Below are 11,870 nucleotides of genomic sequence, written 5' to 3'. Positions count from 1 at the left end.
CCCTTACCCCCTCCCTCCCCTACTTTCCCTCTGGGGATTGATAGTCTGATCGCTATTTCTCTGTCTTTTATTAACATTTCTTGAGGAATAGGATTTGGGAACCACTGGTCTTGATGCTCTATGTTTCACCTTTTGACCTTTGATTTTGAAAGGAAGTAGGAGATATAAAGTTCTGACTATTTCATTAGGAAGCTTTTTTAACATAATTCTTTCTCCCATGCTTTACTAAGCACCAGGGTGAAGTGTAGATGTGGAGGGAGTAATAAATAATATGCTTAGAAAGGTAAGAAAGAGAAGAATGGGCTTGCTATGAGGACTGTGTCTCTTACGTGGTTTACATGATTTGTGGTCACTCTTCAGACCCTGAGTTGTATTTCTTAACTTGCCATGTATATAGTTAACCCAACAGGTCTTGAGTTGCCAAATCATGCACATTTTCAGAAGGGTCTATTTGCATAACCGGCCTTACTTAACTCCTGGAAACTGAACCTTTGTTAACTGACGAGTATTTTACATGCCTGAAACTTTGAACCATGTTTACCAGCTTTTCTAGATCACTTGTCCAAAAAAAATATGATTGTAGTGAACACTTGCTTTTCTACTGGGAATCTGAAGACTGGTGACTGAACCCCATAAAAAATCAGGGCCCTTAGACTCAAAAGAGTTTCCCTGGCAAAACAAACAAACAAACAAACAAAATAAAACGCTTTCATATTGTTAGGGGATTGATTGTGTCCTATACAACTCCATCGGGAGAAGCACTTGGAAATTGGAGCCAGTATCCTTCAGACTCCACCCAATGTACTTTTCTTTCCTGTATTAATCCTGCTCTGTATCCTTTCACTGTAATAAATCAGAGCTACAGGTATCACAACTTCTAAATCTTATAATTCCTCTTACTAGATCATCAAAACTTGGAGTAATCTTAGAGATTACTGACACACCTTGAGTGCCCAAATTTTTTTGTAAGTTTCAAGAACCTAAGAGATAGGCAGTCAGCAGTCAGTAGAGCAGGAGTGGGGAGCCTTTTTTGTGCCAAGGGCCATTTATTACATCATTTGAGGTCCATTATCAACTTAAAAATTAGCCTGCCATATTTGGTCAAACATTTAATTAACTTACCTCTAATGCCTTGGCCGGACCAGACCAAATTATTTTGTGGGCCTTATATGGCCCACAGGCCAGATGTTCCCCACCCTGCAGTAAAGGAAAGACTATTAATACAAAAGATCACCAGACATCCTTCAAAGTACTTGCAATTTGTATAATTGTTCATAAAATACTCGAAAACCATAGCAGGAGTATAAGCTTGTAATTGAGATTATATTAGTGCCATTTTAGACAATAAAAATGGTTGAATCTATAGTCAATTTTATTCTTTTTGAAGACTTCGGATGAAACTTGTTTCCTAAAAACAATATATTATATTTTGAGTGATTTTATTTTTTTAAATATATTTTTATTGATTTCAGAGAGGAAGGGAGAGGGAGGGAGGGATAGAAACATCAATGATGAGAGAGAATCATTGATCGGCTGCCTTCTGTACACTCCACACTGGGGATCAAGCCTGGGACCCGGGCATGTGCCCTGACCAGGAATTGAACTGTGACCTTCTGCTTCATAGGTCGATGCTTAACCACTGAGCCACTGAGTGATTTTATTTTATTTCATTTCATTTTATTTCTTTCCACTGAGTGATTTTAGAGCTAACTATATGGCTTGTAGAACTTTTAAGAAAAGGTGAAGGATTTCAGATGTGTTAAATAGCCTCATTAAATCTTTATAATAATAAGGCAATTAAGTGAAATAAGTCAGTCAGAGAAAGACAAGTATCACATGATCTCACTCATATATGGAATTTAATTAACGAAATAAACTGATGAACGAAGTGGAAAAAATAATAATAACAAAGCAATTGACATATATTAATCACTTGCCGTATGACAATTAACTAGTACTTTTACTTGTATCATCTTGTGTAATTCTCACCACCACTCTACAAAGCCGGTATATGGTCATTTTCATTTCATAGATAAGGAAGCAAATGAAACTAAAATAGTAATACAAACACATTATAGAGAGTAAGTAACTTGCCCAATGTCACATTCTCTAATAAATTATTATTTCTGATATTATTTTTTAAACAGAAAAAAGGAGTTCATCGTTGTACAAAATGCAGATTGCAATTTTTGACCAGCAAGGAGAAACTGGATCACAAGACCCAGCATCGGACTTTTATAAAACCTAAAGAACTAGAAGGCTTGCCTCCTGGTTCAAAAGTGAGTTTTTAAATATGTTGTATTTTAACATTTTGTGTGATTATAGAAATAACCTCCTGCCTGGTTTTATCTATTGAATATAATATTAAAAATTGACTTCTGATTGTCATTAAGATTTTAATTTTAGGTTTTATCGTATGTTTGGAAAGAAAAACTTTTTCCATTCTTTTCTGAGTTGATTGACATGTGCTATATTGGATCATATTCCTTTGTAGTGAGTGCAAGTAGATTAACTGTAGTTTGAGTCAATGGTTTGTTTCAATATTCTATAGGCTATTTCTGAGCTAATCCAGTTGGCAGCATATATATCTGCTTCAGCCGCTAGACTGTAGGGTCAGGATCAGGTTTAATTTATCTTTGTGTCTCTGGAATTTGTCATAGTGCTTGAGTGCCATAGTTCGTTGAAGTTGGTATTACTGAGTCTGTTCTCAGAGAAGCATGTTCTGCTTCTGAATAGCATTGCTGTTTTAAGAGTGCAAACACATCTGACTGAAAATTTCCTTTTCCCTGTTTGCCTTATGTACTTTTTCTCTGACTTTTTTATGTAAAGTCAGCTCTTGGCTATGCTCCAGTGGAGAAATGTATAATCCAAAGTGAACAATTCCCAAGCATTTATATTTGGCTTTGAGCACTTAACTTTGAATGTAAATATGTCTACTGTTTGAAAATAATGTAAAACAGTGCTCTGAAGATGTAGAGTGAGAGAAGCTATCCAGTATCCTTCCCTGCAATCCATTCATTCCATGCTGAGACTAAGACATACAGAATATTAATGTAAGCAGTGCAGTCCTCCCTCATATCTTCCTTTATTAGTAGTAATAATTAGTATATTTCATTATAACATTATTATAATATTAATCATAATGATTGGCACTAAATGCCTTATACTTTAGAATTAAGCTTTCAGCATGTTTTTTAATACATTCTATTATTTAATCCATGTAGCAATTCAATGAGGTAGACAAGGCAGATAGTATTCCCATACTATAAATGAGAAAGTTTAAAGAGGATAAGTTACTTACTCAAGGTCACATGGCTAGGAAGAGGTGGTACTGAGACTTAACCTTGGGTCTTTTAATTCCTAGTTCAGTGTTCTTTGTATGATACCAAACCATAATAGATGAAAGAGGCCACCTACACACTAACCCAAATTATCAGATCTCCCTCCTCCCTATCTCGTCAAATCAAGAGGGGAGGGGCAATGGGTGTGGAAGGAGGGTGGGCAGGCAGGAGGCGGAGAGTGGAGGAGGAAGAGGATGAGGAAGGGGGCCAGTTGCATCCCACTTTCACAATGGGAAAGTCATATGTATGTATTACATATGACTTCTTTATTGTCTGCTCCTCAAGTATATGGGGGTAGTATAGTCAAATGATTAAGAATGTAAATAGGCAACTGTGTTTTTAATTATATTAACTAAGGGGTATTAGCAAACATTTTCTTTTTCTAAATACTAAATGACAAATTTTATATTAGGTCCCTTAAAGGAAATTCTGAGTATTATTAAACACTCCATGACATATGATGAATTGATATAACCTCCACAGTAACCTTTGGAACCATAAATTCTGTCCAGTGAGTCCCCAGAGACAGCAGGTCACATTTATTGGAGATCTATTTTATGGTTACCAAAAAGTAATTTAGGCCTTTCCATATTTATTATTTGAGGCCTTTGAGAATAAATTTTGACCTCTAAATTTGTGAAAGCTATTTAGTTATATCAGAGTATAAAATAGCCACGGAATGTGCTCTTTTGATATTCATATAATTAGTACAAACTACTAATTGTCCATATCTGTGTTAACATATAAATACTAGCAATACAAAACTGTAATAGTATGAGAGTAAATAAATTTTATTTCATTGGTATGACCATTTAGAATAAATGGAAGATTTAACTGATTGTAATTTACACTTGCCATTTTCAAAGTAATGATTTTTAACTTTCTGTATTGCAGTGATTTTTGAAATAGCTTTATTGAGATACTAGAAGCCTGATGCACGAAGATTCGTGCAAGAATAGGCCTTCCTTCCCCTGGCTGCCGACACGCAGCGGGCTCACTCCAGCAGCCTTTGCAGCGGCAGTGGAGGCGGGGAGGACTGGAGAGGTTGGGTGCGATAGTTCGTTTCACTTTCCTATTGTGAAAGTGGGATGCAACTGGCCCCCTTCCTCATCCTCTTCCTCCTCCACTCTCCGCCTCCTGCCTGCCCACCCTCCTTCCACACCCATTGCCCCTCCCCTCTTGATTTGACGAGATAGGGAGGAGGGAGATCTGATAATTTGGGTTACTGTGTAGGTGGCCTCTTTCATCTATTCAAAACAAAGCTGAGCCGCCTGCCACTGCCGCCATGGCTGCCACCATTGCCCTTTGGCTGGCCCGGGGCTCCCGGGGTACGCTAACTGTGCACTGAGTGGACTCCCGTGTGTCCGAGCCAGCAGGGCTGCTCCAATGCTAGGGTTTTGTTTACCAGAGCAGCTGGGCAGGGGTGGGGTAGAGGGAGACGCCAGACACCAGGAGCTATGACCTCAGGCACCAGAGGGTTGCCTCTGAGGCCTGGGGCTGGGCCACAGGGAGGCTGCAAGGACGGTTGACAGGTGTGGAGCGGTTGACAGGTGTGGAGCGTAGCAGGGAGGCCCTGACGAGGCACGCTGCCCAGAGGCCCGGAGCAGCCAGGGGGTGGGGCCGTTGCCATCTTTGTCGGGTTAATTTGCATGCTTGCTCCTGATTGGCTGTGGGGTGTTGCAAAGTGACGGTAAATGTACATATTTCTCTTTTATTAGATAAGATTAGATAATTTTTATATCATACTATGGACCCATTTAAAGTGTACAATTCAGACCTAACCTCTTTGGCTCAGTGGATAGAGCGTTGGCCTGCGGACTCAAGGGTTCCTGGTTCGATTCCGTCAAGGGCATGTACCTTGGTTGCGGGCACATCCCCAGTGGGGAGTGTGCAGGAGGCAGCTGATCGATGTTTCTCTCTCATCGATGTTTCTTACTCTCTATCCCTCTCCCTTCCTCTCTGTAAAAAATCAATAAAATATATGTTTTTTTAAAAAGTGTACAATTCAGTGTTATTTAGTACATTCACAAAGTTGTGCAAACATCACTACAATCCATTTAAGAACATTTTCATCAATCCCAAAAGAAACCCCATACCCATTGTCAGTCACTTCCTATTTCCCTTCTACCTGCTTCAGGCAAACTTTAATCTATTTTCTGTCCCTGTGGATATTCCTGTTCTGGATATTTCATATAAATGGAATCATACCATAAGTGATTTTTATAACTGACTTATTTCACTTCACATAATGTTTCTGAGATTCATCCATATTGTAGCTTATATCAATATTTCACTCTTTCTTATGGCTGTATCAGTCAGTACTTATATACCAGTACTTATGTATCAGTACTTTCATTCTTTATTTATGGGTGAATATTATTCAGTTGTAGGGATATACCATATTTTATTTATCCATTCATCAACTGATGGGCATTTTGGTTGTTTCCAGGTTTTGTCTATATGAATTATGCATCTATGAAAATTCATATACAAGTTTTCATGTGAACAAAATTTTTTATTTCTCTTGGATGGAATTGCTAGGAATCAAATTGCTGGGTTATATGACAATTCTTATGTTTAACATTTTGAGGAATTGCCAAACTGTTTTCCATAGCTACTGCACCATTGTACATTCTCACCAGCAATATATAAGAGTTGCAATTTCTCCATATACTTAGCAACACTTTATTATCTGCCTTTTTTTGGGGGGGGTAGAAAATGAGTTTTATTTGCTTTTTAGCAATGGCGTCATTGTGGGTAAGAACAACAGGGGCATGGGAATCAAATTCCTTTGGGGGAGGCTCAAGCTGCCAGAATCCCTTGTCCCTCCCCACTTTGGGCACTTAGGGGGTTGGGGCGGGGGAGGAAAGGGAAAGGGCAGGGCATGATTGATAAAGCTGAAGAGTAACAAAAGACACTGGTGGGTTATACCTGGGGCTGTGGGAGGGAAGACGTGGGCCAGGGGCTCTTTGGCATTCAGGCCTGGCCTCTAGTCCTTTCCCTTCCCTTTCTTGGCTTTGGTCTTGGCTGCTTTGGTCCTGAGGGCACAGGGCTTGGTTACATGGATGGCCTCCTGGCACTGGGCATTGTACCGCACCTTCTTCAGGGTACCTTGGCGGGCTTTGGTGCCCGAGTTCCCAACACATGACCCCCAGCTCTCAAACTTGTACTTGCAGTCGGCTCCAAACTCCTTCTTCCAGTTGCATGGCACCCTGCACCGGATGCACTGAGACTGGGCCCCACAGGTACCTTCGTGGAAACCCGCCCCGCAGTCCTTGCTGCTAGGAGTGCAGGACCCCCACGTCCACTCTGAGCATTCTTCACTTTGTCATTCTTTTTGGCCACAGCGGAGGTGAGCGCCAGCAGGGTGTGGAAGGCGAGGAAGAGGAATCCTAGGTGCTGCATCTCGCTTGCTGCCCGCGATGCTTCGCTTCCTCCAGCGCTGGCCAGTCCTGCTCCAGCTGCTGCGGCCCCTTTTGTCTCTTATCTGCCTTTTTTATTATAGCAATTCTAGTTGGTCTTAAGTGATATCTCATTGGAGTTTTGACTTACATTTCCTTGATGACTAGTGATGTTGAGCATATTTTCATGTGCTTATTGACCATTGTATATATCTTCTTTGAAGAAATGCCTATTCATATCACTTGCCTATTTTTCTAAATTTTTTCAATTATAGTTTACATTCAACATTATTTGTTTTAGTTTCAGATATATAGCATAATGTTTAAACAACTATATACTTTACAAAATGTTCCTTCTGATATTTCTAGTACCCTCCTGGCACCATACATAGTTGTTACAATATACTTTTCCATTTTTAAATTGGGTTATTTGTCTTTCTTTCCTTTTTATTGACTTTATTGGATTGACACTGGTTAACAAAATTATACAGGTTTCAGGTGCACAATTCCACAACACATCATCTGTACACTGCATTGTGTGTTCACCACCCCAGGTTATTTGTCTTTATACTGAGTTGTAAGAGTTCTTTATATATTCTGTATATAAGTCCCTTATTAGATATATGTTTTGAAAATATTTTATCTCATTCTATAGCTTATCTTTTTACTTCCTTAATGGTGGGTGTCCTTTGAAGCACAAAAGTTTAAAATTTTTATGAAGTCCGATTTGTCTGTTTTTCTTTGGTTGCTTGTTACTTTTGGTGTCATATTTAAGAAATTATTGCCTAACCCAAGGTCACAAAGATTTATTATGTTTTCTTCTAAGAGTTTTCTAGTTTTAGTTCTTACAATTTGGACTTTTGGTATATATTGAGTTAACTTCTATATCTAGAAGGGATCCAACTTGATTGGAATGTAGAATATCTATTTGTACTAGCAACATTTGTTGATAAAACTATTGTCTCCCTCACTGAATTATTTTGGCACCCTCGCCAAAAAACAATTGATCATGCTGTGAGTGCTTGAAGTGACCTTTTTAATATTATTTGGATGATTAATTTTATTAAAAAATATATATTGCCTTCATATTTATAGGTTACTATTCGAGCTTCATTTGGATCTCATTCAAAGCCATCAACTCCATCTTCTAGTGATACTCCAAGCACTTCTTCTCTTCAGGTCTCACCTCCAAAGTCTAAAAATACAACTGCTAAAAGCTCCACAAAATCGAGTGCAAGTAAATCTAAGATACGTAAGGCTCGTTCAACTGTTTCCAGTACATGTAAACTAGCCAATACAAGTAAGCAAGGTAAAGGTGCATCTAAATGCAAAGGAAAAACCTCTTGCAAGCAAAAGAAACAACGCAACAGAAAGAACAAAATCATCATAGCTTTGAAGAACTTAAGGTAATCTGATTTGCAATATCAATTTAATATTCAAATTAAAGGATTTTTTATTATAATTTACCAGATCACAAAACTCCCTTGCACATTTACATGATGATTACTTATCTTAAAGGCCAAGCAGTAAAAAGGTACTTTTTATAACTGTTGGACAGAACTTGAATTACTGTGTTCATTGTATAATTGCCATCTTTTACACTTACCTTGTGTTTTGTGTTTATATCTTATGATAGTTGAATTGGTTAATATGATCTTTTTTATTCCAGGGAAAGGTTAACTGCTGTTAGATTTTTTATACTTATTCTAGCTTGTTATTTCAAAGAAAATTTCAAATTATAAGTCTCTATTTAAAGATGTTAACTTTAATATCTTAGCTTCAATTAATAAAATGTTAATAAGGCTTTACTTTATTATTTTTGTTTTACAATATAAATTTTATCATTTTTTTCTGTTTCCATAAGGTGTTATCGAGGAGTTCACAAGTGCATTGAGTGTCATTCCAAAATTAAAGATTTTGCAAGCCACTTTTCAATACATATCCACTGTAATTTTTGCAAATACAACACTAACTGTAACAAAGCCTTTATAAATCATATGGTGAGGTGAGTTAAATATGTATACTGTCAATCAAAACTGCCACTTAAGATGTTTGGTTTTTCAAACAAATCTGACCTATTAGAAGCTAGTTTGTCACATCAAGGAGCTAAAAGGATCTAGCAATAGGGAACTCCTAGGCCAGTGATGGCAAACCTTTTGAGCTCGGCGTGTCAGCATTTTGAAAAACCCTAACTTAACTCTGGTGCCTTGTCACATATATAAATTTTTTGATATTTACAACCATAGTAAAACAAAGACATATTTTTGATATTTATTTTATATATTTAAATGCCATTTAACAAAGAAAAATCAACCAAAAAAATGAGTTCGCGTGTCACCTCTGACATGCGTGTCATAGGTTCGCCATCACTGTCCTAGGCTGTTACCCAGTACTACTTTCTAGCATAATAATTTATGAAATTAGTAGCACAAAAATTTCAAGAAGCTAGACTAATGAAATTAGAATAAGTTTGTTAGGGAAATTTGTTTTTCTGGGTCTTTCAAAAAGTGGTTATTTCCAAAGAAAGCTTTTTAAATGTTTCAAAAATATTTATTAAATAAATACGTGTAACCACATAAGCAGTCACTTTGTGAGACATCAGATTTGTCAAAGATGCTAAGACCATTATTGGCACACACATATACGCACTCTCTCTCTCTGTCCCTCCACCCCTTTGTCTCTCCATATATCCCTCTTTCAAGCCATCCATCTTTGCATTCATTTCAATGAAATGTGAAATGAGAGACTATAGGGATATTCCAGGGATGATGCTACTGTTGAAATTTCTTTTCATATATCAATTCAATTTATATTATTTTAGTACCTATCATATACTTTATGCTAGAAAAAATACTTCAGAGCCCACATTACTTTCATTTGGATCTTATTGGTATGTGCTTCCTTCAGGATGAATTATTTTTAATAGACAAAATTTTTTTAATATAATTATGCTGTTGATTCAAATTAAGGTAGTTCCACTTAATTTTTTTTTTTTAGTCAGAAATAAGATATAACCACTAAAAGTGGTTTTCTCTTAAATCATAACAAGACCTCTGTGTTACTTTCTGGTCATAGTTAACTTCCACTTTATAGGATTTGCCCACATTTTTTTATGGCTTTTCCGGGCCCCCCCCCCCCTTGGTGATGCGCCTGACCTCATGGTACCTTGACTTCTTTAAAGCCAGCACTTCACATCCACTTTACATGTTGACCCTCTTCTTACCACTGTCCCATCTTACCTCATCATATACAATATTCACTTTGAATTCTCATTACTCCATAACTTTGAGTTTTGACCCCTCTTTTTAGTCCAGCAGCACCAATCCAACTTTATAGTCAACCTCATCCTCAAAGTCATCTGTTTGAATGTTGCCTTGTTTTTGCCCTATAATCCTTTACATCTTTAGTCATGCTTAGCCTTGCTATCCTTGAATCTTTTATCCTTTTTTATCTGTCTCTATGCTCAGTTATAGACTATGACGCTGTGCTTGATTCAATCAGCTCTTAATTCATTTTCCACTTTAATTTGGTCCTCTTTTTAAAAATACCTCTTTTTTATCTACAAGATCTGTTTAAATCCTTTTAAATACTCTCAAGATTTTATTCTAGCCTCTCAGTTGTTATCCTTTTCTAATTGCTCAGAGATCACCCTTTTCCTTTTTCCCAAGATTAACTTTTCTACCTCGTTTTTCCATTCATCCAGACATTAATCTTAGAAAAAGACATGCCCCATTTTTCAGAGTTTACCCTGCCTCTTAGCTCCTCCATTTCCTCTGTAGCCTTATTTAGTTATTTTGCGCCTTCACTTCTTTTTCTCCCTACCATTCCTTCTGCCTGCAAATATTTTCAGGATTTTTTTTTAAGATGAAGGGAATTTACCTTTGCTTTGCATATTTTCTTCCTTTTATTGACAACATTTGTAAACAGTTTCCTTTACTATCAGTTCTTTACCCTTTGTAATCTGAGTACCACCCCTGCCTATCAGTTAAAGCTGCTTCTTTTTAACAGTTATGCCCTAACTACGAAATCTACTCACTATTTTTCATTCTTATTCCTCTGTGACTTCTTTAGAGTATTTGATATTTTTGATAACTCACTTTTGAAACTCTTCTCCTCAACTTCTCTTAAACTGTTACCAACATTTTTTTCAAACTTCCTTTTTGGCTACTCCTCTGTTTCATTACTTTTTCTTTCTTCAACTCTTTTGGCCTCTTTCCTTTTTTGGTCCCTAAACCACTCTCAGATTTTTATCTTTTACCTTTCAACTGTAAATCCTCCAATTTCAATGCTGAGTTTTCCTAAGATCCAACTCTTCATCTTTATTTGAGAAATATTTTCACCTTTGACTCACTGGCATCTATAAACAACACAAATAAGTCGAAAACATTATTGGTTGTCTAGGACCTTTTGGTATTCAGGACGCCACTCCAACCAACTGAGTCACACTGGTCAGGACAACTGAGATTTTTTTTTCAGATATAATGTTGAGGTACTGATCATTTAAGAATATTCTCAGGGAAATATGTTGTTAGAAAATACACAGGTAAAGTGAAATATAAAATACAAATTTTGAAGTGAACAGAGATGACTAATAGAATTTTATAACTTAGACCAGGATCTTTTATTCAAAACTAATAAACTGATCATAGACTTGAAATATAGTCATAAAATTAATATGATTTATTGTATAATAAAATCTTGTCTGTGTCTTATTTCTCCAGTTATCATAGCAGCCATCCAAGTAAACAGTCTCCTCTTTTTCATAAACATTGTGGAACTCTCAGGTAACTAGCTGATCTTTTTCTGTTTTCTTTATTAAAAAATTATAATTTTCTAACCTGATGCTGGAGTGCCTAGTTTGGAAAGTGAAATGATTGCTACTGAACATAATAGAGTTTTATTCATTATATTCTTAGATCCAAAAGGGGATATGTTCTCTAACTAAACTTTGTTTCAGTGGTGTTAGTCATTAAGAAGAAACTTTCAGCCCTAGCTGGTTATCTCAGTGGTTAGAGCATTGACCCACAGACTGAAGGGTCGTGGGTTTGATTCCAGTCAAGGGCAGGTACCTGGGTTGCAGGCTCAATTCCTGGCCCAGGTCAGGGCATGTGCAGGAGGCAATCAATCG

General features: G+C 37.1%; 2 protein-coding genes across 4 annotated transcripts in view; one reads left to right on the top strand and one right to left on the bottom strand.

Moving 5' to 3' along the window:
* Positions 1-11,870, top strand: part of ZNF280C (zinc finger protein 280C) — a 47,461-nt gene that overhangs the window by 31,199 nt on the left and 4,392 nt on the right. For all 3 annotated transcript variants that reach the window (XM_014544965.1, XM_014544966.1, XM_005872735.2), the window contains 4 exons: positions 2,148-2,279; positions 7,838-8,148; positions 8,607-8,747; positions 11,464-11,526. In XM_014544965.1, the coding sequence (XP_014400451.1) occupies positions 2,148-2,279; positions 7,838-8,148; positions 8,607-8,747; positions 11,464-11,526 (647 nt within the window). The remainder of the gene's footprint in view (positions 1-2,147; positions 2,280-7,837; positions 8,149-8,606; positions 8,748-11,463; positions 11,527-11,870) is intronic.
* On the bottom strand, positions 6,052-6,949 carry LOC102257423 (midkine-like). The gene is given in 2 exon segments (XM_014544967.1): positions 6,052-6,662; positions 6,665-6,949. Coding segments are annotated over 2 exon segments (414 nt in total). The 5' UTR covers positions 6,747-6,949; the 3' UTR covers positions 6,052-6,330.

The sequence above is a fragment of the Myotis brandtii genome, unplaced genomic scaffold, assembly GCF_000412655.1.
Source record: "Myotis brandtii unplaced genomic scaffold, ASM41265v1 scaffold39, whole genome shotgun sequence".
In the NCBI taxonomy this organism is placed as follows: domain Eukaryota; kingdom Metazoa; phylum Chordata; class Mammalia; order Chiroptera; family Vespertilionidae; genus Myotis; species Myotis brandtii.
The sequence above is the reverse complement of the archived record's forward strand: the minus strand, read 5'-3'. Positions and strand labels throughout refer to the sequence as shown.